Source organism: Xiphophorus couchianus, chromosome 1 (genome assembly GCF_001444195.1).
Source record: "Xiphophorus couchianus chromosome 1, X_couchianus-1.0, whole genome shotgun sequence".
Taxonomy (NCBI): Eukaryota; Metazoa; Chordata; class Actinopteri; order Cyprinodontiformes; family Poeciliidae; genus Xiphophorus; species Xiphophorus couchianus.
Genome location: NC_040228.1, coordinates 24016371 through 24043181, shown reverse-complemented (window position 1 = coordinate 24043181; position 26811 = coordinate 24016371). Strand labels below are relative to the sequence as shown.

The 26811-nt window shown below is 36.8% G+C and overlaps 1 protein-coding gene across 16 annotated transcripts in view; it reads left to right on the top strand.

Annotated features, from left to right (window-relative positions):
* The window catches only part of rap1gapa (RAP1 GTPase activating protein a), a 62458-nt gene extending 35975 nt beyond the window's left edge, over positions 1 to 26483 (top strand). For 2 of the 16 annotated variants that reach the window (XM_028018514.1, XM_028018606.1), the window contains 23 exons: positions 5084 to 5119; positions 6178 to 6225; positions 6461 to 6499; positions 7512 to 7703; positions 10096 to 10199; positions 10587 to 10665; positions 10751 to 10804; positions 11743 to 11826; positions 13730 to 13830; positions 13980 to 14109; positions 15471 to 15626; positions 15711 to 15782; positions 15869 to 15955; positions 16050 to 16190; positions 17203 to 17325; positions 19246 to 19323; positions 20102 to 20211; positions 21510 to 21629; positions 21774 to 21909; positions 22513 to 22624; positions 24013 to 24089; positions 24200 to 24247; positions 24369 to 26483. In XM_028018514.1, coding sequence (XP_027874315.1) covers positions 5084 to 5119; positions 6178 to 6225; positions 6461 to 6499; positions 7512 to 7703; positions 10096 to 10199; positions 10587 to 10665; positions 10751 to 10804; positions 11743 to 11826; positions 13730 to 13830; positions 13980 to 14109; positions 15471 to 15626; positions 15711 to 15782; positions 15869 to 15955; positions 16050 to 16190; positions 17203 to 17325; positions 19246 to 19323; positions 20102 to 20211; positions 21510 to 21629; positions 21774 to 21909; positions 22513 to 22624; positions 24013 to 24089; positions 24200 to 24208 — 2088 coding nt within the window. In that variant the 3' untranslated portion in view covers positions 24209 to 24247; positions 24369 to 26483. Of the gene's footprint in view, positions 1 to 1990; positions 3642 to 5083; positions 5120 to 6177; positions 6226 to 6460; positions 6500 to 7511; positions 7704 to 10095; positions 10200 to 10586; positions 10666 to 10750; positions 10805 to 11742; positions 11827 to 13729; positions 13831 to 13979; positions 14110 to 15470; positions 15627 to 15710; positions 15783 to 15868; positions 15956 to 16049; positions 16191 to 17202; positions 17326 to 19245; positions 19324 to 20101; positions 20212 to 21509; positions 21630 to 21773; positions 21910 to 22512; positions 22625 to 24012; positions 24090 to 24199; positions 24248 to 24368 lie in introns of those variants that run through there. The other 14 variants (XM_028018556.1, XM_028018631.1, XM_028018580.1 and 11 more) reach the window with 13 other exon arrangements.
* The last annotated feature ends 328 nt before the right edge of the window (positions 26484 to 26811 follow it).

Here is a 26811-nt window from a genome sequence, read left to right as displayed (position 1 = left end):
ACATTTACATTTCTTTCTGTTCTATCTTTTGTGTATCCACTGAAGTTATTATTAAATCCAGATTTGAGTCTATAACAGTCAAATAGGCCATTTTTGTTTTAAAACCAAATACAAAAGGAAGTTCTAAATTTCTGACTGCAGAGGATTTATATTTATTTAGGAGAATCAACATGATTTTGGAACAAATCAGGGAAAATTTATTCACTTTCACCTTCACAGCTTCAAGCAAATCCACCAAACCGCTGAAAACCTTCAGGCTTACCTTTTCCACATTGAATAAATTAGATGTGGAAAGAAAAACCTGCCAGGGGTATTTTGTGAAAATAAAATTTAGATAGAGCTACACTGTGTCCGTGATTGTAAGCGGATAACATCTCAGTTATGTCAGATTGGTTTTCTAAAGGATTTTCTCACTATCCAACATTTCTCACTACCTGACTTAATCTGTGGGTGGCAAGGGGAGTGGGGAGAAAAAAGGATTAGGAATGGGAAAAATTCGAAGCTGGGTTGTTGAAGAGTCACTCTTGATCGCTGCAGCACTCTGAAGGTATCTCACACCTGCTAGTCTCGTTATGCAACTAGGAAGAATATTTGAAACCTCATCCTTTTGCAGGTCTTTGACAGCAAAACAGTAGAGAATATGGTTTAAATTCATTTATTTTATAAATTACCTCAGTTTTTTGCGAAAATTAATGGAAAGCATAGGAATGAATACGCATCAGCTTAATAGGGCAAGACTCAGAGGGACTGTATCAGTTTAATCAGAGCCCTGCAAAAAAAAAACAGGTCAATCTGCAATTAACCCCACCAGGTCTTACATAGTTGAACTAGTACTGTACTCGTACATTTTCATGAAGACAAACAAAGCCACCTGCATTCTTCAAACGTTTTTTTTTATGTCAAAAGCTTTGAATGTCATGAAAATAATTAGCTGTTTTACATAAACCTTAGTCGTTAACCTCTGCTTTGCTTTTTGAGGAAGTTTCATGATTCAACCCTCCTTCAGTCAACCATCTATATCAGATATTATTAAAGCAAATTGCAGTGGTTCCGCCAAATATATTTTGATTCAAAGAAAACTATTTCAGCTGGACCCACTTCGCGAAGAGTCCTAATGAGCTCTGTGAGGCTGCAGAGAGTTGCAGCTGAAACATCAGGAGCGTAGAGGTGGCGTTGTGTGTTTAATCTGTGCATTGTCATAATGACGATCCTGCTAGCTCTCATAATGAAAGGTTGCAGCTCTCACACCTGCTGTCTATGCTGGTCCGACTCCCCAGAGATCCTCCCCCACTTCCTCCTCTGTGTCTGCAAAATGACGCGGGTGCATGCCGTCTCCTCGCTATTCATTATGTTTATACATGCAGTGCATTGTAAAAGTATTCACACCTACACATTTTGTCGTATTTATTTATTTCAAACAGGTTTTTAAAAATAAAGACAACAAGCAGCCAATAGGACAAGAGAAATCTGGCGTACATAACCAAGACCAAAAATAATTTACTTATCACTACTTTTCTGTTTAAAAAGGAGTAGGAAGAAGTGATTTATTTATCTCAATTTCATGAAATATTTTACTTACCGCCTCAATCATTTTCAGAAATTTGTATATTAAATACATGATTTGGTATTAATTTGCCTGTTTGATTTATTGTGCTAAAGAACCTACAAATAAGCTATATTACATAAAACAGAATAATTACAAACTGACCCATAATAATAATAGTAATAATGACAATTGTGAATAACAACCGGACATAATTATCAACTTCTTGCCAATGTACACCATAAAATATACTTCATGATCTGAGTTCTCTAACAAAATAAAATAAACTAATGATGATAATAATGACAGTAAAATAACAATATGCTTCTAATTATGATACTACATATTATAATTACAGTAATATATACAGTATATATATATATATATATTTTTTTTTTTCAAATTTCCTACAAAAATTTGTGGCATGCTGATTTATTCTACCATTTTTACTCTGATACCCCTAAATAAAATCCAGTGTGACCAACTGATTTTTGGAGTCACTAAGTCAGTATAAAGCGTCCCGCTGTGTGTAATTTAATTTCAGTGAGCTGTAATCCATCTGTTCTGAGAAGGATTTAGAGATTTGTCAGAGAACATTAGTGACCAATCAGTATCATGAGGACCAAGGAACACACCAAACAGGTAAAGGTAAACATGTTGTAAATAGTTGCTAGGTTACAGAATAATATCATAAATCCCAGTCAGGGGAACTGAAACAGTAACTTTGGAGGAGCTGCAGAGATCAGCAGCTTAAGACGGATAATTTTTGAAAAGACGGCTTTCATCATGCAATCTTTCCTTCCTGGAGAAATGTAAAGAAGTATAAAAATATGTAATTTGCAAGCAGACACAGCAAATGTGTGGAGGAACATTAACGCATCACATCGACCTGAACGTGACATCACCATGAAGCATTAGTAAAGCATATTAGTTGATTTAAAACAGAGACAACATGCAAAAAATATTAAAAAAAGATGGAAAGTTAGTTTCTATCTGTAGTTCCTGACTATGTGAGTTAATAAAACAGTTTTAAGCAATCATAAAAGTTCATTGAAAGTTTCATATACCGTATACACAATCACTGTACTGTCATAAAATTGCCCAACTTCTGCTCTGGAAGATTTCTAATAACACTTTCCTGACATTACAAAGAAAGTCCTTCAGGTCAGGGGAAAGTTTAAGACTTCCTGGGACTTTGTTCCATTCTCTAATGCCTTTGAATGAGAAAACTGTCTGCAAATGTGGAGCTACCTTTGGGTTTTCTGTAGTCATTACTGTTGGTGGAGCTGGAGCTCCTGGTTGTGAACTCAGAGCAGAACTGGAAAAAGGTTTTCAATGCTGAAGCAGTGGTATTACTCATCATTTTAAAATAAGCAGCACTTTAGAAGAACACATCTTCATTAAACACAGAAAGCCTATTCACAAAACCTACTAGAGGCTGTGGTGGTTTTTGACCCTGACCAAGTATGTGGCATTTTCTAGCATTTTGACCCTGACCAAGTATGTGGAAATATTACAGGGTATCTATACTAGATTCTCACCAATTTAGTCATTTGTTGCCACATTTTTCTTTTCTGTGTTGTTAAATCTTGCTACCCTTTTGTTGGTTGTTAGTTGCAACCGTTTATGACAGCAGAGACGTTGGACTCCACCTCCAGCTGTCAGTCAGGATGCACATAGTGTTTAACGAGAGGCGGATGATGTGATCCCGATTTCATCCTGTAACTCTCCAAAGAGTTAAAGACTAGCGAAGACCTCTAACTTCACACTGAGGATTGCTTATCTACGTAGATTTCAGGCTTTGCACTGCAAGCCGGCTGATGACACAGCGTGTATCTGCCTGAGGATCTTGCCTCTGGGTTTTAGTCATCAGGGATGTAGCTTTAGTTCAGGATGCAGTTACCTGTCTGAGTTGGCAGGGAAGCTCAGTAGTCGTGACGAGTTGAAATCTGACGTTCTAAAGTTAGTGACAGTGAAGTGCTTTGAAGCTGTAGGATTTTAGTTTTCAGTGAGGCGAACAGAAACGATGGCGGAAAACCTTCGCAGTCGCCAACATCATCCGATGGTGACAAAGACACACTGGAGGAAACCGAGCATTGTAAGTGATTTTATTTTGAAAACACTGCAAATCTTCAACAGAAGTTAAACAGAACAGAATGAAAATTAAGTCCCAAGCCATTCACTTTATGCTAAATATTTTTTTACATTTTACACAGATGTACATTTTGTTGTGTGAAAAATGTTAACGTTTTCTAACGTTTTAGTGAAAAGCCAGGAATCGTGCAGAAGCTCTGAGCTTTTCTGCTCCTAATCTTTGGTTGCAGCCAGAATTGTTTACTTTCAGGGTTTGTGGCAGACTATTGTTTGCACATGGTGGAGAACTTTACTCAAACTCACACAAAGCTAAGACATGATTGCTCTGTACACAGAGTATTTGTGTCGGGCTTTGCGGGTCGTAGCGTTCAGCCGTCTCTTAACTACACCGGGTCGATAAAGTCCACGGATTGGTGCTGCTCATTGTCAGCTGTTTCAGGAATGTTTTGCATGTAAAAACCCAATAATACTACAAGGCGTTGCCAGGGAGAGTTGTTCAGATGATTTGCATGGAGCATGTGTAGGGTGAGGCAATTACAGGTAGAAAAAAAAAAGCATTTTTTGCAAAAAGGTAAAATGTTTGGACAGATGTGAAAAGCAATTACAGCTATAAATACTAATCAGGGGATTTCAGAAGGCAGTAAAACTAACTATTTTGTTTTTATGCCACAATTTTTTTGTATACTTCACTTTGTATTTGTCTCTCATACGTAATCCTGAAAGAAACACTACTTAAGATTTATAAAGACAATTGGCTGAACTGGATTTTATTCTAGGATGTCAGAATAAAATCCTCAGGGGTTTATTTGCTAAAAATATTTTGAAAACCAATATCATTTTCTTCCTTCTTTTTTTCAGTTATGTGCTTTCTGTTGATTTGCCACATAAAATCCCAACATGTTGAATTTTGTTGCTGTTTACATAGTAACAATACTTTTACAAGGTACTGTACGTATTACAGTAATTTTCACTTAATACTTAAACCTTAAAATAGTCTGTTGCAGAAAACTAAAAGGTATTACCATCTGCCCTTTTGATAAAATACACAGATTTGACCAATTCCTTGTATTCAGAAGTATATTTGCTAAAAATGTTTTGAAAACAAATATTTTCTTCTGTCTTTTTTCTTTTTAATCCTGTGCTTTCTGTTGATTTGCCACATAAAATCCCAACATGAATAATTTAGTTGTTGTTTAGATAGTAACAATACATTTACAAGTATTATAGTTATTTTTAGCTAATAGTTAAACCTTAAAATAATTTGTTGCAGAAAACTGAAAGGTATTACTATCTGTATTTGATGAAATACTGCAGAACTGATGTTTGGTCCTACGTGATTACCAAATAAAATGGTAATCACAAAAGAAGCTTAATCAATTAAGCTTCTTTTAAAGTAAACATTCACGTCTGTCAGATGAACTCAGACATGTCATCTCCTCTCCTCAGACCACAGATTTATTTGAAATGATTGAAAAGATGCAGGTAAGATGATGCATAGATCCGTGTATTTCCGTCTCGCCGCACTAAGCTGAAAACACTAACCAGCCGGTCTGTCTCTTTCTAATTCTGCTGAATCTCTTCCTGGCGATGACACTCCTTATCTTTTTCTGTTTTGTTTTGTTACTGAATTGAATCTTGAGTCTTGCTGGTTTCACACCAGCTGCTTTTCCTCAGCGTCTCTACCAATGTTCTGGTGGAGACATTGGCTGACAGCGCTGTAAGCTTATTATCTCAGTTCAAACACTATCTCCTGGTTTTCTGAAGCTTTTGGAAGGATGTTTTAATAAGTCATGAAATCCCACACAGAAGAGGCTAAACAGTTCTATGATGGAGCTTATCAAAAGGCACAGCATTTCTGTGTGTTTGCAGTTTATGCTCCAGTGATGGCGTACACACATTAGTCATAATTTTCAAAAATATCAAAAGCACTGCAGACAAGAAAGCTTCCAGAAGCTTTCACATATTTCATGTCTTGCAGTTGCTTTTTGTGCAAACAAATATATTTCTTTCGATGGAAACAGAGCTGCATAAAATATATTTACCTTAATAAAATCTAGCCTTGTCATGACTGCAACACCATTTCTCCATTTCTGCATCCTTCTCCCTGTTGTCTATCACACACACACACACACACCCACACCTGAGTGAGAATGGCTGTGAAGTATTTCCACTCAACTTTGCATTTTTGTAAGCCTCCAGCGTCCAATTCCCACACTTCTGCAGTTTGTTTACTACTTTGCTTCCACTCCCCACCCTACACTGTCCTCTAGTCTTTCAGTATCCCTTCCCCGTCTATGAAACGTATCTGTTTCAGTTTTTTTCCATCTGTCCCTCTTTGACACTGCTTTGCTTCCTGCCTCACGTCTCCTGGGAGAAGTCTGCCGTTATATAACGAGTTTGATCCTTTTCTCCCAGTTTGTTGCGTTTTATTTTTAGACTATGATTATTACACTGCTCTGCGAACATTGTTTTTTGTGTGTTTGTACTGGGACGTTTTCTTGTGTGCGATTTCTTCTTTTATTGTCTTCTACCTGTGACAGGGCAGCAGGATGGATGAGCAGAGATGCGCCTTTCCTCCACCTCTGAAGGTACGACTTCGCTTTTACAGGCACTTTATTTTTAATTATATATAACCCACACTGAAATATCTATGTAACATTGTAGTTCTGCTGAATTGTTGAATGAATGATTTGAACAAAACTTTGAAGGGATTCTTTAATAATGGGATTAATAATAGGATATAAGAAAGATTACATAACAGCTATATAACTACTCTATCAGTGTATATTTAGAATATATTTTTATTATGTGATTTTTTTTCAGACTGAAGAGGATTACATTCCATATCCAAGTGTTCATGAGGTGGGAAAAACTCATCTTTTTTTACATTGAGAGAAAAATTTGATCACCTGCTGATTCTGTATGTTATTTATCTCGTAAAGAAATGAACAGTTTCTAATTTTTAATGCTTACTCCATGTTTATTAAAGAAAAACAGATCTGTCACAGACATAACATTACATAATACATAGTTTAAAAGTCGAGAAAATGTGTATCTAGTCCTTTAGTAGGACATTGCTTAGTATTTGGCGGAGAAGGAAATATGTTGCATCCATCACTAAGATATTTCTTACAGATAGTTTTCCATTTTTGCACACAAAAATGTGAGTTTTGGTGCATTTCTCCTTATAGAAACTTTATACTTGCTCGTGGTCATTTTGCCTCAACCTACTTTAATTTGTACCGTCAAACAAACAACTTTGTGCAGATTTTCTAAGCCATATAGTATTAAGCTATTTTTCATGATCGTTAAGTATTCTGACAATGAAATAAATCAAAATTCTGCACTGTTTTTTTATTAGAAACATCACCATCTTTCTCATGCCATTAGAATTTAATTTGCATGGATTTCTAGACTGAAGTTTTTTTTGATTTTATTATAAATTTACTTTTTGGTTTCAGGTATTTTTTTTTTTTTTTTACTAGGTGCTTCTTGCAGATTCTCCTCTGACAGCCTTTTGGTCTTGGCCAAGGGTACAGAGAGGTAGAAAAGAAAGATATTGATTTTGTGAACTGGTGTGCATTATATCGTGACAAATAGTGATTACTGATCAGGAGTGATTAACTCATTAATCTGGAGGTTAAATGGGTGTGTAGCAAATCTGGAAGCCAGAAATAAGGCTGGGTTTTCGATTATCAAATATTTTTCACTTAATACCATCTAGTGCATTTTCACCTTCTTTATGGATTATCTTTCTCTGCATTTAAAAGAAACGAGAGAAAAAAACTGCAAAACCAACAGGGAATCAAATTGCTCTCTCTCTCTCTCTCTCTCAAGTTTTTGCAGTGCTGATTTTCACCCATATATTCAACAGGTGTTGGGAAGAAAAAGCCCCTTTCCTCTCATCCTGCTGCCACAGTTTGGTGGTTACTGGATTGAGGGAACCAACCATGAGCTGAGTGAAGCTGGGGACCCGGAGCAGCACCGACCGCCGTCACCCAGCAGCCGCACTAAACTGGAATGTAACACAACGGCCACACTGTACAGGAAACACTTCCTGGGCAAGGTGAGCTGCATGACATGCAAATTATATTTACAATATCAATGCAGCTTCTTCTCTTTTGATCTGAACTTTATCAAAAATGGTGAAAAACACTTAGATTGTTGTAGGAAAGCCAGACTTTGCATTTGCAAGCTGCATCCTCAATGCATAGAAGTCATACAGAAACACACCAACAACAGGTATCATTTTTGTCATAAAAACACAAACAAAACCTTTCTGGGCTTAGTATTTATTTCTATGTCTGAAGAGAAGATTCCTGGAAAAGCACAAGTCTGGTACTTCTTTGTTCCATCCTCAGACTGACAGCTTGTACTATATTTACATTCAGAGCTGTTCAAACTTAAAGTTGGAACTTTATTGTTGAATATTGCAGTAATATCTTCAATCTTCTTTTTCTTGTTTTTTATCATCTCACAACTTTCTGTGAAATTCAGAAATTCAGGCCAGTTAATGTAAAATACATCTCTTTCCTTTGGAGCGTAAATGAAAAACATTTGAAATAAAAGCAGCATCCAAGCAGTCTTTTCCAAAGGTAGAACTGCAGTAATGATTGCGATTCAATATTTAGGGCGCCTCAGTTTAAACTGAACAATAAAAGAATAAAAATAGCATGGTTTTTAGTTTCCTCTGCTATATTTTGGCGTCTCTAAAAGATTGAATACAAAGTATTAAGTACAGATAGTATTTATCACGGATTAGAGAAGCACAATCTCATGTCGGCCTCCTAAACTCAAGTTACCACACACAGAGGGCTTCATCAACAACGCACCAAATGTGACACAAGGACAGGAACACATAAATGTAAAAGATGTCACGTAACTAGTCCAGCCTTTGTGTGCGTAGCAAATGAACTCAACCATTTACAAATATGAAGATGTTGAAAAAAAATGGCATTAAGGCTGTAAAAGTTCAAGGGTGTTCCTGTTTACTTGTGAGATTCTATGTTTTATGTTTCTGCGCTTCAGTGTGAGGATTCAGTTGTTTGTGGTCTTTGCTGAAACAGAGACTCGCAAACTGACCTCCACTTCTAGTTTTAGGAGGATGTTTTACATTTATCAGAGTATTACTTACGTAATTTTTAGGAAACATAAAGGAGTTGGCTTTACAGAGTGCCAAAAGAGCCACAGTTTAATACATAAATGAGTCATTAAAGGTTTTTATAAGTAATTGATATAAATTTTTAAAAAAATGAATTAATACACAAATTGCTAATGATTTAAATGTGTCAGTGATGAGATAAAAAATAAATATTTGAAATTCATTAATTAAAGGTTACAGTTTTGTAAAAAAATTAAGAGACCACCGCACTGAAAACCTCCTGGTTTTTCCACCAAATATTGATTTCTGAACTCTTCCTGAGTTAAAACATTAATATTGTTGTTTCTAAATGAATATGAACTTGTTTTATTTGCATTATTTGAGATCTGAAAGCTCTGCATCCTTTTTGTTATTTTGACTTTTTCTCATTTTCTGCAAATAAATACTACATTAGTTCATAGAATAAAAGAAGTTTTTATATTCATATAAAGAGTAAAATCAGAGAAACTGATTATTTAAAGAGATCTTGTACATTTTTCCAGAACTGTATATAAGACCATATACTTTAGTATTTAATTATTTGTGCTGTGAAGTTGTTTAAACGGTTTAAACATTAGTGTCTCATCAAATAGATGCTAATGTTTAACTGGTAAACCTGCACAGCAACTCAGTGTCAGATGAGTTTTATTATTAAGAGCAGAAGAAGTCAAACCATTTTACTGTGATGTTTCAGGCTGGAAGATAATATGAATTTGCAATGCGTCGCATTATGCAATGAATTATTCTACAGGCTTAAAGGGAAACGATTATTAAGTAAAATAATAAAATATGTTTTCAGTGAATAAACATCCATTTTTGGTTGTGAAATACTTGGTTTGTTGTATAGTTTATAAATAATCTGTTGGTTTTCCGTTTTTAATGATTTAAGTACTTAATTGGGGAACATTTAAACCTCCAAAGTTAGTTGGTAATAATAAAAAAATAAACCTGGTTGTGTAACATTCTTAAAATCTCTTTTTCTGTGTGTAAAGTCTTAGTTGAAATTGTAAATAGGTTAAAATAAAATGTGCTTACTCACTAATTTGCATTTGCAGGTTCTTCCACTGAGAATTTCACCATTTTTCCACCCATGCTGTAAATGTGCTGAGGTGTTAATCTGAGTTTGAGCGGGAGAAAATATCTTGTGCAGTTAAACTCGGATGTATCTTAAGATGTTTTCCACATCTGTATTAGAGACGTTAACAAGTTTGTCTGTGTTTGACTGGTGGAAGTACTGCAGCAAAAGGACAAATGCATTGATTATCTGGGTTTGTTTTTGATGAATACTAATGGCGTTGCGCTAACTCTGTGCCCTCAGGAGCACTTTAATTACTATTCACTGGACAGTTCCCTCGGACATCTGGTGTTCTCCATAAAATATGATGAGATTGGTGACCAGGAACATCTCCGCCTCATGCTCAGGTAACACTCAGTATGTATGTATGTGTGCAGCCTGTGTGATTCTCAGCTTTACAAAGAACTGTTGTACAGGCTTAAAGGAAAATTCACCACTTTCAGCAGCTGAAGAGCTTCAGCAAATGCAGCGTAATAATTTTTCTCCTGAAATCCCCTGTGTGGTGATGATGTGTGACTGGATGGACACGTCGTCCTGCTGTTACTGCAGCAGTCATAAAGCTAAAGAGAGTGTCAACAGAGCTGTCATCTCCAACGACGGAGTAACAGATGGACAATTTAGGCCAGTGAGTGGGTGTGATAGGAGGGACAGAAGGCAAAGAAAGGGGAAGATGGACGATTGGTTTTTGTTCTGTAGCATCTGATGGATGAATTATTGCTTTATAACTTCAACAGAACCAAGCTGAAAACCTACCAAGATGTGATCCCCATTTCCTGCCTAACAGAGTTTCCCAACGTGGTCCAAATGGCCAAGGTGAGAAGAGATGCATTTCTGTGAACAATAACTGATCAGTCGTCTCATCCTGACTTTTTCTTTATTTTGAAAATTTAAACCCAAGCTGGTCTGTGAGGAAGTCAACGTGGACCGCTTTTACCCTGTCCTCTATCCAAAAGTAAGTTGGCATCACCAGTTTTGCATTTGTCTCTCTCAATAATTTAAAATTTAAATAGTTTGACAAGCAGTAGTGGGCATTACGGCAGTGTCAAGAAGTATATATAATGATTTAACTATTCCACAAGCCTCAGTGTATTTTATTTATATGTCACAAGATACACCAAAAAGACAAAGAAGCCATTCACAGTTCCTCTGGTCACATAAAACCAAGTTTGGACATTTTGGTTTTCTTGCAAAGTTCCATCTATGGCAGAAATAAAACACTGCACATCAGCCTTGACACATTTTCATAGTGAAACATGGTAGTAACAGCATCATGCTGTGGAGATGCTAGTGTTAAGCAGGGGCAGAAATGCTGGTCGGGGTTGATGGGAAGTGGGATGGAGCTAAAGACCGGACAAAATAGGAAGAAAACCCATCAGAGGCTGAGATTTGACTTAAAAACTGCTCACAGACCCAATCTGATGTAAGTTGATCTACTTTGCTTATTATTTCCAGCAGATTCTGTTTCTAGACGTCCAACACTGACAGTCATAATCTAAGGGGCTTCCAGCTGTAATCACAGATCCATAAATGTACTTTATAAGTCTGAATAAAATGCACAAAACTCTTTCCAGATATTTTTCTAAAATAATTAAGACATTCATATCACTTCATCACCAATTTGTTCTTTTACCTCTGAATTTTTTAAAACCAAACTACTGAGACAAATTATTCAGAACTGGCTGACTAAAAACTCAACATATCCACTAAAATAAGTCTCACACTGAATTTGTTGAGTAAAATTTTGCAAATCATTTGCATACCTTCGATGCACAGAAAAGAATCGAAGGGAAAGTAAGAAATACTTGCTAATCAAGCTCAATTGGTTGCAATCAATCAGCCCTTATCAAGAAGATGGTTGACAAAAAATGCCTTTTGTGTGTGTTTCTTTAGGCTTCAAGACTCATCGTCACATTTGACGAACATGTGATCAGCAACAACTTCAAATTTGGGGTCATCTACCAAAGGTTCGGACAGGTGAGTAACAGAGCAGGTGTGCTGCAGGAATGCCTGGAACCTGCTGTTCGTGTTCCTCCTGTGAACAATGAGCATGCATATCCAATGCAATTTCTTATTTTCCTCAAGGAAGCTGATTATGCTCAGTCCGTCTTGTGCTAATTATGTCTTTCTGTCAAAGCCAGTCATTGTTGCTGCCTTCAGCTCACCCTCTCATTTTCTGAGCCAATCAGTTCCTTTGTGTCAGGGAGCAGAGCTGGAAGGACGAAAGAGCAACTCTGAGCTATTCCAAGAAAACCTGCAGGTTCTGATAGGCACGTGCTGATAAGACCTCAGAGTAGCCGCTTTTAATTTTAACAAAGACTCTCTGGTTAGGGTGACATTCAGGAACTAAGAAGATTATAAACAAAGGCAGCTTCTTTCTTCTTTATTCTGCCTGTTTTAAGGTAATAACTCCTCTTCTCACTATCAACTGATCATCACAGTTTAAGCTAAGAGGATTGTAACCACAAGCTCCCTCATCTCTGAAGGTTCTGTCTAATTTGGCTGCCATATTGAAGTTATCACAGCACAATATGCGTATCTTTATTTTTTGTGCTTGTGCCATAACTGCTGCTCTGCCAAACAAATGTTCTCTGCTGCTCTTCTCAGTCCTTCTACTTGATATTATTAAACTAGACTTGGAAAGTACTATTGGAATTCATTCACCTTTTCAAAAAGTTATTTTTCACTTTAAAACTGTAAACACTAAAGTATTTTCTTGGAATTGCACATAATCAAAAAAAACAAAAACTAGGAATTTCATTTTAGAAGTAAAGCCTATAAATTTATCGTTTGCGTTTACATTTATCCATATTTACTTTCATAAACTTAAATAATGTGCAACCAGATTATCTTTATAACTCCCTAGCTGTACAAATCCTTCAGAAGGTTGTTTTAGAGAACAATAGTGAAATAAATTGCATTAAAATCAACAAGAAACACAACAGAAAGGTCAGTAATAAAGTTGCGAAGAGATTTAAAACAGGGATGGGTTAAAAAAATTACAAGATTTGAACATCTCACAGTTAACTGTTCATTGGTTTACATGCAAAACCCCATGTGTGAACACTATTCCCTCATTCTATGAGATGTTTTTTCTTAAGGATCTGCAGAAAAGATCAGAATTTTAATGTTTTGAATATCAAAATTCATGTAGGTAGAATAATTACAAAATAACAAAATCAGTCAAAAGAAACTATTTTCCAAATAGATTTCTTTCAATATAAAACTTAAGAAAAAGTCGTTTGGCTAAAACGACCTTTTCATTCAGTGGAGTTATTCACAGTAGGTTGAGAATCCAGAAATTTTACTCAAGTACGAGTACTGACTGAACCTTCATAATACAATTACTCAAGTAAAAGTAAAGAGGACAGCATAGCAAAAATACTCCTAAAGTTCATTTGCACACACAAAATCCCAATGTAGTACATTCAGCTCGTAACAAACGAAGAGTCCACTACACTGAAACCCATTGAAAACTTCCTGGTTATTCCACCAGATATTGATTTCTGAACTCCTCCTGACTTAAAACATTAGTATTGTTGTTTCTACATGAATATGAACTCGTTTTCTTTGCCTTATTTCAGACCTGAAAGCCCTGCATCTTTTTTTGTTATTTTGATTCATTTTCTGCAAATAGATACAAATTTTTTTGCTTTGAATTTTGGAGACATGTTGTCAGTAGTTCACAGAATAAAAGATCAATGTTCATTTTATTCAAACATTTACCTATAAAAAGTGAAATCAGAGAAACTGATCATTTGAAGTGGTTTCTTTTTTTTCTTCCAGAGCCGTATATGTGTGGTTGTAATGTTATAATGTTCATGAAATATGAATATGCTTGCAAGAATTTTTATTTTTCTATCCGCTTCGCTGGATTCAGACGTCAGAAGAGGAGCTGTTTGGCAACAGCGAAGAAAGTCCTGCCTTTGTAGAGTTCCTGGAGTTTCTGGGAGAAAAGATTGAGCTACATAATTTTAAAGGGTAAGAGTCAAACAATAGTTGTCAAGGCTCTAAACGAACTCCACCATACTCCTATTTGCCTCCCATCATGCACGCTGCAGGAGCAAATGGTCACGCTTTCTGCAGTGATGGTGGAATATCCTGTTAGACATGCTTCTGTTTACTTGCAGTTTCCGCGGAGGGTTAGATGTGACTCATGGGCAGACTGGCACCGAATCCGTCTACTGCAACTACCGCAACAAAGAGGTCATGTTCCATGTGTCCACAAAGCTGCCTTACACAGAGGGGGACACGCAGCAGGTAATGCAACACCATGGGACACTGACACACCTTCCGAGATTCATATCAAGCGGTCAGACAAGTTCCCCTCTGGAGATAACAGTACACCATTTCCCTGTTTACCCACGCTGAGTTAGAAAACAGAAATGCATAAAATGTACACATGATCCATTACCGTTTGCATATGTGAGCTGATTTTACAGTTCTCGTGTGTCGTTTTTTTTCTCACACACAAATACTGATTAGTAAATGCTAGTTTACACACTCCAGCATGTCACATTTTGTACAGACACAGATGGGAATGTCTGTGTTAACATGCTCAGCCTCCCAGCCAGCAGTAGTGGGTGTTATATATATGCCAGGTTGACCTAAAACAGCGAACTCGTCTGGCTGACTTCAAGAGAAATAGCGCCTCTTTGTGGTGGTTTGCAAATTTACGTGCTGGCAACTGAAAGCAGAATGCATTTGCTCTTTAATGTTTGCATTTTCTGAAAATGGAGGGTATTCATCTGATAGATGAAATATAGAACTACATCCTTTACACCTGCTGTATTTTATTTATAGTTGCTTGTGGTTCTTTTGCTTTATACAATTGGAAATGTGCAAATTTTACAAGCTTAATGTCATAAATTATGAAGGCGTTCTTGATTATGTTCCCAGAATACTTGAGAACTAAATTAGCAGTGGGGTTTGTTTTTTGGCTTTGAAGTTAAACTTTAGGCATTACACATTTTTCGTATTTCTGTTAGTTTCCGTCCACAAACAGTGGTTTGCTTGAAAGAAAAAAAGTCAAGTTTTCATCTCATCTGAGCAGAGCTGTGTGCTCTAAATGACTTGCAGAAAACTGCAGGTGGGACTCTGCAGTAGTTTTCTTTTCTCCACTCTTCTGTAAAAGCCTGATTTGTAGAGGTCATGTCTGCAAAGATTCTCCCACCTGAGCTGTAGTTGTCTGCAGGTCCTCCAGAGTTAACATGGGACTATCTGCTTCTCTTCCTAATACAGAATATAAATTCTGCTTTACATTTCTCTATAGATTTAATTCTGTGTTTTTTGGTCTTATGTTGCTGTTTGTTCGCTAATGTTCTCTTAACAAGAGACTTTCACAGAATAATTGAATTTATACTGACATAAAACTACCCTTGCTTGTGCTTTTTATTAGTTACTTCTGAAGTTAATTGCAATACATTTTACTTAGGAGTGTCAGAGTAAAGGAGGTTGCATGCCTTCTAGTTTTAAGACATCTATTGGTGAGAACCATTGGTTTCCATCTATTACATTACTTTGTGGTCTTAAGATGAAAAAATGTGATCACAAACTTGAAACATTTGCAGATTTCATGTTAAATATAACCACAAGCTCGTCCTGGGGATTTGTTGCTACAGTTGCAGAGAAAAAGGCACATAGGCAACGACATCGTGGCCATCGTATTCCAAGAGGAGAATACTCCCTTTGTGCCGGATATGATCGCCTCCAACTTCCTTCACGCTTACGTCGTGGTCCAGGTGGTCAGCCCCTGCTCTGACAACGTTGTCTACAAGGTAATCTCCTCACTTTCCTTCTTTCTGCTTCTTCCAGATAGTTAATGTGAGTAATTATTCTTCGGCCTTAATATTTGTTCCCAGGTTTCAGTCACGGCTCGGGATGATGTTCCTTTCTTTGGTCCAGCTCTGCCAAACCCGGCCATGTTTAAAAAAGTAAGAAACACAAAGCTTAAGAATCAACCTTGTCATCATATTTTAATTTCAAACTGCTTTCCTCTCTCTGCTTTGCTTTCATTTAGGGCCCTGAATTTCACGAGTTTCTGTTTACAAAGCTAATCAATGCAGAATATGCGTGCTACAAAGCTGAAAAGTTTGCAAAGCTTGAGGTGTGTTCTTGAACATTTTTTGTCAAACATAAAAAATCTGCACATTCAATTTGTTTTTCATTCTCTCTTTTGCATTTGCGTGTTTTGGTTTCAGGAGCGAACACGATCAGCTTTGCTTGAAACGCTTTATGAGGAACTCCATGTGAACAGCCAGGCCATAATGGGAGTTGGAGGAGAGGATGACAAGCTGGAAAATGGGAATGCAGGAGGAGGGGGATTCTTTGAATCCTTTAAGGTAAACAGAGAGTCAGATGCACAAACTGCACTGCCATAAGAAACTATGTAAAAGCAAAGTCCTGTTTGAAATGTGCAAATCTTTAATCCAGGTCCAACATACTTTAGCGTAATTTAGGATTACATTTTGTATGTTTTGAGTGTTTCCACAGACATTTTACTGGCTAATGAAAAAGGAATTTGCACCATTCTTGTTGTATTGATCTGCAACCTTTAGAGGTGCTGCTGCAATTAGTTATTTGGAGACAGCTCCTTGTTTCCAGGCTTATTTAAGCCTGAATAACCGGCTGCCGTCTGTAACTTTATCAAGCAGACAGAATTGAGCAAGATATTGATTTTCTCCATAATTCACTGCACAAAAGAAAATATTTGTATTTTCAAAAATGTCAGCCTATCCATACGGCAGATATTGCTTTTGCTGGTATTATAAAATGATAAAGATCCATGTTATAACACTGACACATTGACTTTTTGTGACCTTTGTTTTTTAATACCTGTCATTGGATTTTTCTTATGGCTTTTCTCTGGCAGCTCAGGCTCTTGACACTTGTACACAAGCTGGGCTGTAAGAGCTTTATCACTGTCTCCCAGTTGGTGTTAAATCTGAATGAAGTGGATTTCTGCAGCTCTTTGCTCCTCTTTGCTTCCCGGCTTTTCTTCCTCGTGCATCTCGGCAGTAACTTGACGCTGCGCTCTCTGCATGCCTCCTTGCTGCCACACTTTTTCACGATGCTGTCACCAATTCAGAGCGAGCGGGCGGATTTCGGATTGCTCTGCTTCTCCGCTGCGTTACATCCAACTGGATTTAACGACTTTTAGCAGCTTGGTGGTTTGACATCTGCTCACTCTTTCTTTGTCGTCCTGCCATCTACCTAAATATAATAACTCATCAGCAGAGCTGTCTGCTTCTTCCTTTTCTGTCAGTGGTAGTCAAAGACGTGATCCCGGTTCCTGTAGGGGACAAATATCAGTGCCATCTGAATGTATCTCCTCCTCCTCATCTCTTTCTGTAGCGGGTGATTCGCGGTAGGAGCCAGTCAATGGATGCCATGAGTCTAACTTTAAAGAAGCCATATGCAGTCTCCAATAACCTGAGCAGCCACAGTCCTGCAGAGAGCCCTAAATTTCCTGGGATAGTAAGTACAGTGCCTCTCTTCGCCTCAACTAAGGCGAACCTTGCTACCTCTGCCTCCTCCAGCACCTCTACTAGCGTATCGCCTCTTCCTCACACGCTTGCTGCATTAACTTCTCACATTGACGCACCCTTCCTTCAGCCGAGAAGATCAATAACGGACTGCTTTGGTCTGGAAGCTGCCTCTCATGTTGCAATTAGTTATGAACTGTCTGCAAGATGGAGTGAGAGGAAACTGAGTGGTTATCAGGCTCATGGTGATGGTTTGGGGTTAAAGCTGTCCTTTTTAAATCCTAAAGCATCTGCATTCTTCACTGCACAAAACATAAAATCTTACCAAGTAGTTTTGACCTATTTTCTAGTACAAATATCTTACTTGAAATCAGACAAAACTAGTTTACAAGTAACCTTTTCTAGTACTTGTGCTAGTTCTTTTTCATCGATATTAAGGAATTATTGACTTAAAACAAACATCTCACTGATATGTTAGTTTTGTTTTATTTCAAGTGTCTAATATCTTCACTAGAAACCAAACCAAAATTACTTGGTAAGATTTTGTGTTTTGCATTGTAATACAAGCATAATAATCTCTAATGTGTTCCAATATTTTGCTAACAATATGTCTGCTATTATGTGCACAATACGTTAAGCATGGGTTCAGTTGATAAGCACAGAAAATTGTTGAATGAAGAAAAGGATGAGAACCTTGTAACGTTGCCTTATTTCAGGATGTTTGTAGGCTAAATTAACTAATTCAAAGCATCATTGTTGTTTCAGCTCTTTAGTCTAGCAATAGTACTTTTCTAATCTGAGCTGTTTACAAGGTTTTTATCCGATGTTACCGTTGCATTCGACTTACATCCACCCATCATGGGGATTACTATCCTAATAATGGCATTTATGTTGTTAGATGTATTTGGAGAGACCTGGCTTCTATCTGTATGAGTTTCCTTTCCAACACAAGTTAGGATGGGTTTTTCTGACCATTTTTGGTCCGTTGTTGCCAGAGTGCTAACAACACACTAGCAATAACAGTTCAAATTCATCATTTAAAAACCTCAAATTATTTTTATATTCATGTCCATGATAGCTGCATGCAAACCTCTGAACATACAGCTCTGGAAAAAAATAATAGGCCACTTAAAATGATCAGTTCCCTTGATTTTACTCTTTATTTGTACAGTATATATTTGAGTAAAATGAACATTGTTCTTTTATTCTATGAACTGCTGACAACATGTCTGAAATTCCAAGCAAAAATGTTGTTTTTATTTACAGAAAATGGGAAATAGTCAAAATAACAAACAAGAAGCAGAGCTTTCAGACCTCAGATAATGCAAAGAAAAGTTCATATTCATTTAGAAACAACATTACTAATGTTTTAACTCAGGAAGAGTTCAGAAATCAAGATTTGGTGGAATAACCAGGAGGTTTTCAGTCGGGTTCAGTGCAGGACTCTTAGTTTTTTCCAGAGCTGAACAATGGGGAAAAACAGACAGATACATTGAACAGGATTTATTGTTGCAACCGTCAGTAAAAATGATTTCTTTCTTTTTGAGAAGACGCTCTCTAACGGTGTTTAGCACATTATGATGACACCTAATACTTTATCGTCCGCTCCTCTCTGCTGCTTTTTTTAATCTCTTCTTCATCATCTTCCTCACAGGCATATGTGGCTTACATAACCGGTTCATCATGTCTCTCTCCCATTCAGCTGCCTGTGTTGCCCACGGAGCCAGACTGTCTCCATTTGTATTCTCTAGTTAACTTATGTTTGACTGACATGACTTACTGCATGAAATCTCATATATATTTGTATAAATCTCATGTTTTCTCTCCTCTTCCTCCTCATCTCTCTTTTTTTGTGTCATCACCATCCTCTCCTCCTCCTCACTCTTTCTTCTTCTCTTCCTGTCTGCCTCAGTCATTGCTTGTCCCAGGCAAAAGTCCCAGTAAATATGGACGCCGTGGCAGTGCCATAGGGATAGGAACAGTAGAAGAGGTTCATGTCTAATTACTAACTACTTTCTAACTTATTTCTGCTGCTTTCTGTTGCTTTTATTTGTCTGCATGGCCCCACTGCATCAAGGCCGAACATGATTCCCTGCACATTTCAGCTCCTCTTAATTCCTTTTGGAAATCTAATCATTTGAATTGTTTCGTTTTAAAAATCACCCAGAAAATTAAGAAAATGACAGATCCAAAATGATATTTAAATGCTAAAGTTCATTTTAAAACTGACACACTTTTTCTCATTTTACTGTTTTCTGCTTTGCTGCAGTAGGTTCTATCTTTCTAGTGTTTCTCTACTTTGTTTATGTCCAATTAGTTCATTCAAATGATTCAGTAAGCCCCCCTTACAGAGGTTTCACAAAGAGAATTGCCTTGCTGCTCTCTGAAGCCGCACAAAATTAAAATCTTTTTTAAGTTCCTAATTTGAGACCTTTAAAATGGAGACTGAATGAACAAAGCGGCTGCTGAGAAAGCATATTTACAGCCAGGCTCTGCAGCCTTTAAACTAATCTTTTATCTCCCGCTTCAGCGCGCTGTTCTCTGACAGGGGGGACTTTCACCTGCTATTGGCATGAAAGGCTTATCTCTCCCATTTTTCCTCGTCTTTGTAGCACCTGAAAAGCCACATATTACCCCAATAAATCAGAATGAAGTATTTTTGGAATTTGCTTTCCTTTTAAATAAAATTTAGACTGTGTTGTGGATCGGAATAGAACTTTAGAAAGTATTCCCACAGTCTGACACTGATTTTCTGCTCTCCCTGCCAGTCTCTGATTATCCCGGGAAAAAGCCCAACAAGGAAGAAGTCAGGTCCTTTCAGCTCCAGGCGAAGCAGCGCCATTGGGATTGAAAACATCCAAGAAGTCCAGGAGAGAAGGTGGATGGAGACTGTTGTTTATTATTACTGTGCTTTGAACTTGTTCTCATTTTGTCACATTACAACAACAAATGTCAAGATATTTTATGTTATAAACTAACACAGAGTAGTGCGTATTTGTGAAGAGGAAGGAGAATGATAAATATCGTCAACTTCCTAAAATAATGAACGATGTCATGTTTTGCCAAAAAATTTAAATAAAAAAAAAATCACCACTTCTTTTTACCAAAAGATAATTTAGACAAAAAAAAAACTCACTAATAATCCATTATTTTATGAAGATATTGAAAAGTATGACATGTATCTGTATTATTTCCTTCTGCTCTGGTGCCTTTAGACAATCTACATTTAATATTCACCTGTGCATAATTTCATCTCAGTATAAGACCAGCTGTTCTGTGAAAGCCTCTGAAGTTTATTAGTGAATAAACAGCATCAAATGAACTTGAAATAAGACAAAACTAACATTCAAGTAACTCTTCAGCAAGATATAAGAGCTTGTTTTAAGTCAATATTTCTAAATATTGATTTTAAAAAGCAGTTTTATGTCAGAAAATGTCTTGTTATAAGTAAAATAATCTGCCAATGGAACTACAACACGTGTCAAACTTAAGGCCTGAGGGCCAAATTTGGCCCGGTGTAGCTTTTTATGTGGCCCTCTAGTCTCCAGATTAAATCAGTAGGTCCATCCAGTTTTTCACAAATATGCAAAATTCACACAAAATCAACAAATCTCCACATTTTTTCTGCCTTACTTGATGTCAAGTTATAGTCTGTAATTGATACGACGATTAAGAAAAAGTCACATTTAATATTGCAAAACTTCCTTACAAACATTTTTAAATTGGCACCACAAAATTTGTAATTTTGATTGCAATAAAAGACTAAAACAATCACAAAATCCTGAAGGAATGGCTATTTATTGGTATTTTAATTGGCTTTATCAATACATTCTGGCACAACCGGCCCTTTAAGAACATTCAGAGTTTTGATATGACCCAAAATCGAAATTAGTTTGACAGCTATGAACAAGAAAGTCCATTGGCAGATTATCCCACAATTTGAACATCCAGTAGTGGTTATCCTTTATCTAAAGTTGGGAATGGTATTGTCACAACTGCTCAACAATCATTGTTTACCAAAATGACCAGCCTGTGTATGAATCAGTACAGCAGCCAGGAGGAGCTTCAGAGATCCACAATGAGTACCTGCAGCACTCTTGGTTGCTTTGTTGGTCATTTCTAACATTAGTTTTTTTTTAAGCTTTGTAGAAAACATATTTTTTGTATTTTCTGTAGCAGCAGAGACACATCTCCAAACACTCAGAAGACTCCTGACAGTGGCCATGTTTCTCAAGACCCGAAATCCGACAACTCAGACCAGAGCTCTCCTGAGGTCCTCACAACCACCAAGAACAGGTGAGCATAACAGATTGCAGCAGCATAGCATGTTTTTTTTTTAGCAGAACTTGTCATGCGTCGCCTTGCATAAGCATGGCACCATGTTGTAGTGCTGTGTGCGATGCATTTGGTGGGATCAGAGAGTGATAATCCAGGGTGCAGCTCCTATCTCTGTGGCAGGACCCCTTCCATCCCTGAGGGCAACGACCTCTCTCGTTCCTCGTCCAACGCCAGCAGCTTTGCCAGTGTGGTTGAAGAGAACGAAGCCGAGGCAGCAGAGGACTACGACACAGGCATGGTGAGTGAGAAACTCTGCAGTATGTAACTTTAATTAAAAAAATATGTTTTTTACTTGTTTGTTAAAACTATCTCCATATTGTGACAGTTTTAACAAACCTCTTCCTCCCTGTCCTACTGTTGTCCTTCTGAAGACATGCACCAAAAACAACCAATCAGAATGAGGAGGAGGGTCTTAGCGCTGTCAATCAACTCATGTACTCGCAGCTAAATGTGCTAATGGCAGAGATTCAACTCACCATTACAGGAAAACTGTTTATCTGCCGTCATCAGTGGCTATACTAATTAGTCTGAGCATTCATGACAGGCTATGAGCAATATGCAGTGTAGCAATAAGAAAGAGGGAATGATCAGCGCCATGTGGAGGGGTGATTGGCAGCGCTAAGACCCTCCTCCTGGTTCTGATTGGTTGTTTTTGGTCGGGAGAGGTGCATTTCTTCAGAAGGACAACAGTAGCACAGGGAGGAAGAAGTTTTGTTAAAACTGTCACGACATGGAGACAGTTTCAACAAATATGTTTTTTTTTAAATAAAAGTTTACAAATATGTGAAAAATACTTTTTAAAAGTTTCGTACTGCAGCTTTAAGTCTCTTGTGACACCCAGGAGAGTCTGTCATCAGCCGGGACGCCTCACAAGCGCGACTCCCTCACCTACAGCACCTGGTTGGAGGACAGCATCAGCTGCACCAGCAGCAACAGTCGTGGCAGCTCTCCAGGTTAAAACCTTGTGCAGTCTATTATAAATGACATAAGAGCGATAATTTTTAGACACCATGCAACACTATAATAAGCAATAGTCAGTTCATTTTGGTTACTACTCAATGTTACCATTAGGTCAGCAAAAGTCCCCATTTCTGATAACAACAGTGAACTCTAAAGATAAAGTTGCAAAGAGATTTTTCATGTGAAACACAGAAAAAAGAAAAAGTCCCTCTTGTGGCAACATTATGAGATCTTTGCAAGTTGCAGATTCATCATTATGATGAGAGTTTCTGGAGCCTTCGGGAAAAACAACTAACCTCAATTTCTTTTTCTGAAACTGCAGAGAAAATATCCTGCTAAGAAAAATACTTTTTAAAAATATGATGTACATGTCAGTTTTTGTGATAAGTAGTTCCCAAGTATCATAAAAGAATAAGGCTTACCTTGTAAAAAATATACTTAACACTTAACCTTTTCACATTGCATCACATAACTAAAGACTTTAATGCCTTTTATTGGGATGTAATGTGACAGACTAATACAAAGCAAAGCAAAAGATGTATACATTTTACTATAAATTATACATGTTTTTAACCCTTTCATGCATAGCGTTTCTAAAAGCCATTTTTTTGTGGATTTTTATGTTATAAATGCACACAAACCACTGAAGTGGACATAGGGCATCATACAATATACTATCAACTACTGGCCATCCACTGCAAGTGCAAGAAATCTTTTTATTAAATACAATATGGCAGAGAGACGAAAAAGCAACTCAGGACTATCCAGTCCCTCCTTCTACTGTAGACGACTCTTGCATGTAAATAAATTATATTGTGACATCAAGTAACCCCCAAAAGACTATTACTACAGATGTATTTTCCAAATAACACCTTTGTATTTGGAGAAAATTACAACTGACCACCTAGAAAAAAATCAAAACTTTTTTTTTTTTAAATTTGTTTTGTTATAAATTTTTTTCTTTTACAAAACATTTTTTCCCCACCTTTTTCATGTCTTAAAAAAAAACAAAAGGTTTGGGGGAAAAAAAGTGACATAAAGGATCCTAATTCATGCATGAAAGGGTTAATTTAATTGATTATTTGTTTGCATATCTACTTTTACTCTAATACCTCTTAGTGACTATTGGTTGGTAATTCACTGACATCAGATGAAGCACTGTGCGATTCATCAGCCATGGCCCAACAGGAAACCCAAAAAGACACAACCGGAATGCCACGTACTGGCTGGATACATCATATACATCACTATACATAATTCTCCACTTTGCATTGGCCTATCGCATAAAATTTCAATAAAATATGTTAAAGTTTGTTGTTGTATTGTGACAAAAAGCAGTCACTAAGGTTGATTTTACTTCCTCTGCTGTCCTGTCCCTCAGGGCCTGGTAAATCTGATCGAGGGAAAGCTGCCGACATTCGGATCAAACTAGAACGATCACATGACCATCAGTCATCAGTGAGTCACCTGCAGTTATTTTACATTTTCCACTTCCAAATTTCTGCATGTTTTTTATATCTGTGATTTATTAGTCTTTTATTTGATTATTTGTGCTTCTCTTTGTACAGAACTGTTAGCCCTGCCCACCTGATTATATCCTGAATCTCCATCTTCAGGTTGGACTCATATCATTCAACACTCTTACTATGATCAAATGGAATAGACATCCTGTATGAAAATATAAGTGATCATACGTTGCTGGTGAGTTGTAACCAATTGCCTGTTTTCTCCCCAAAGCAGTCCCATATGTCTCACACCTTCTGAGAACCATGCATTTGACATGACGGGTGAAAAGAAGGAGAACGATGATGAAGATGAGAGAGGACTATCAGCATTTGGCTGCTCAGGGAGGACATGCATCCAGAAACCCAGAGGACACTAGGAAGGGTTACGCACAAAAAGGGGCCAGATTTTTTACATCCTTTGTTTCCTTCCACTCATTTCTTTGCCTGTTTCCACATCCGTTGCCTGGTTGTACTTTTTATTATTTTTTTATTTTCCTGGCCTTTGTTGTAGTTGTAGAAGTGCACATTTGATCTGCAAATGTAAATGTTTTATCTGTGAAAATGTCACTTTTGTTTAGTTGTCTTGTTGAAGTCATGGCGTTCTGGCTGTAAAACGTACAGACTGTGCTCTTAGCTGTCATTGTGAGGAAACCTTCAGACTAAAGATAAAGACAATTTAAAGGGCATTTATCATCATGTTTAAAATTTCACCTTTTAAAATTAGGCTTTTTGTTTCACAATGGCAAAAGATTCCTTTCCATTTCTGAAGTGGAGCAATATGTAAAGATATGTGAAAAAAGGAAAATAATAACCAAGAATGCAAGTTGCAAAAGAGTGATGACATTACGTGTTGGACCCTGCACACGACAGACACAATAACATGTTTTTTAGACGATAAATTGTTCCAGATATTATTGCGATAAACGATTATATTGTTGTATTATAGATAATAAAGAAAATATTGATAATAACGCAAGTTCTCAGAAGTCAACAAGCTTTGATTTTGATCAGAACATTTCACACTGAAACAAGATTTTAAATATCCAAAATAAAACACAACCAAAAACAATAAACAAAACGTAAATAAAAACCACACACAACCAAAACTATAAATAAGTATATTATCATCAGAATGGCAATTATTTAGCTTATTTTTTATCATTTAAATTACATTGAGAAATCTACTGAATAGATAATTGTTTTGGAAAATATGAGTTCTTACCTCATTGTTTCCACCAATTTGTGTAAAGGAATATAAGTGCAAATTGTATTTATTTATTTATGCTTTTCTAGTGTTAAAGTACGATGACATTTGCCCTTTAAGGTTTTTCGCTTAATAACAATCTCTAATATAAATTCTGAAGGATTTAGCACGTAACGTACATCAGAAAAGTTTACTTGTGTAAAATCCAAAGAGAAGAACATGATTGATGCACTAAGACACTTTCTATCTACTTTCTCCAAATTAAGCACATTTAGCAAACGATAACAGTTTACTGGAAAGATGAATCTCGACTGATACTCTTAAAGTTTTCTTGGCCTTCAAGTTTATGTTACCTCAATATTTCCACCCACATTCTCGCCTCCCAAAATACATCAATTGTATTAGATTAAATAATAGTCAAACTTGATTCGAGGAACGGAAGAATTGGTTGCATTGCCTGTAGTAATAAGTCACTGCCTGTATGACCAATATAGTCATAGTCATGTTATTTTCTTACTTCTGTCTTTCTCTAACCATGTTTTTATTTTTTCCTTGGTTCCTGGTGAAGTGTGAGTTACACGGTACCTCTCTGGTGATAACACTCAGCGTCCTGTCATTCAGCTTGTATATGTTGCTTTGGTGTAATTGTAGTCTTTACCTGTGACACCTGGCTTGTTTCAGGGCTCTAACCTTGTTCAGTGCAGTAAGTTTGCAATGCAAATATGATCAAACCATGTATATTTATTTGCTTTAAAAGTGACTAAATCCAAACTAAGCTACTGGTTTTGTGTACATATATATAAATTTGACAGGAGTACATATATTTATAGCCGGTGGATTTTCAATTGGGAGGAGCAACACCATAAGTTTACTGCCAAGTTAAATATTTACTGTTGTTTTATGTCATGTATTCTTGATTTCAGATTTTATTTGGACAGTTTTGTAGATTTTTAAAGGTTTTCAGACTGTAAAAGGGAAAATGTCTCTGTACATCCCATTGACCATTTCAGTTGCCTTATATCACACAACGACAGTGTAAGTAAAGCCAGTGCAGGCAACAGTTAAGTCATCAGGATTTCCAATGAAATGAATGTTTTGTTTTTGCTTGTTTTTACTGTAAATAAATACCCCAAGAAGTTTAAAGTTTGCTGGACATTGTTTTTACAAACACACACACATGCACACACAATCTTCACAAAGCCAAAGAGAAACTTCTTTAACTAAATGATTCGATGGGAATTTTATTCCCCCAGAATAAAATTAGAGGATTCTGACAGTCCAGAAGCAGACGACTTCAGGCATAAGTCAAATAGCCACAAAGAAACTTAATGTAATCATGATTAAAAATAAATCTGCTCATGAAACAAATGACTCAGTGGAAACATGTTTCCATAGACGTTCACAATAATGCAAATTCACAAAAAAATAAATACGAAATATGGGCATATCTGCTGTTGATATCGTCACATCA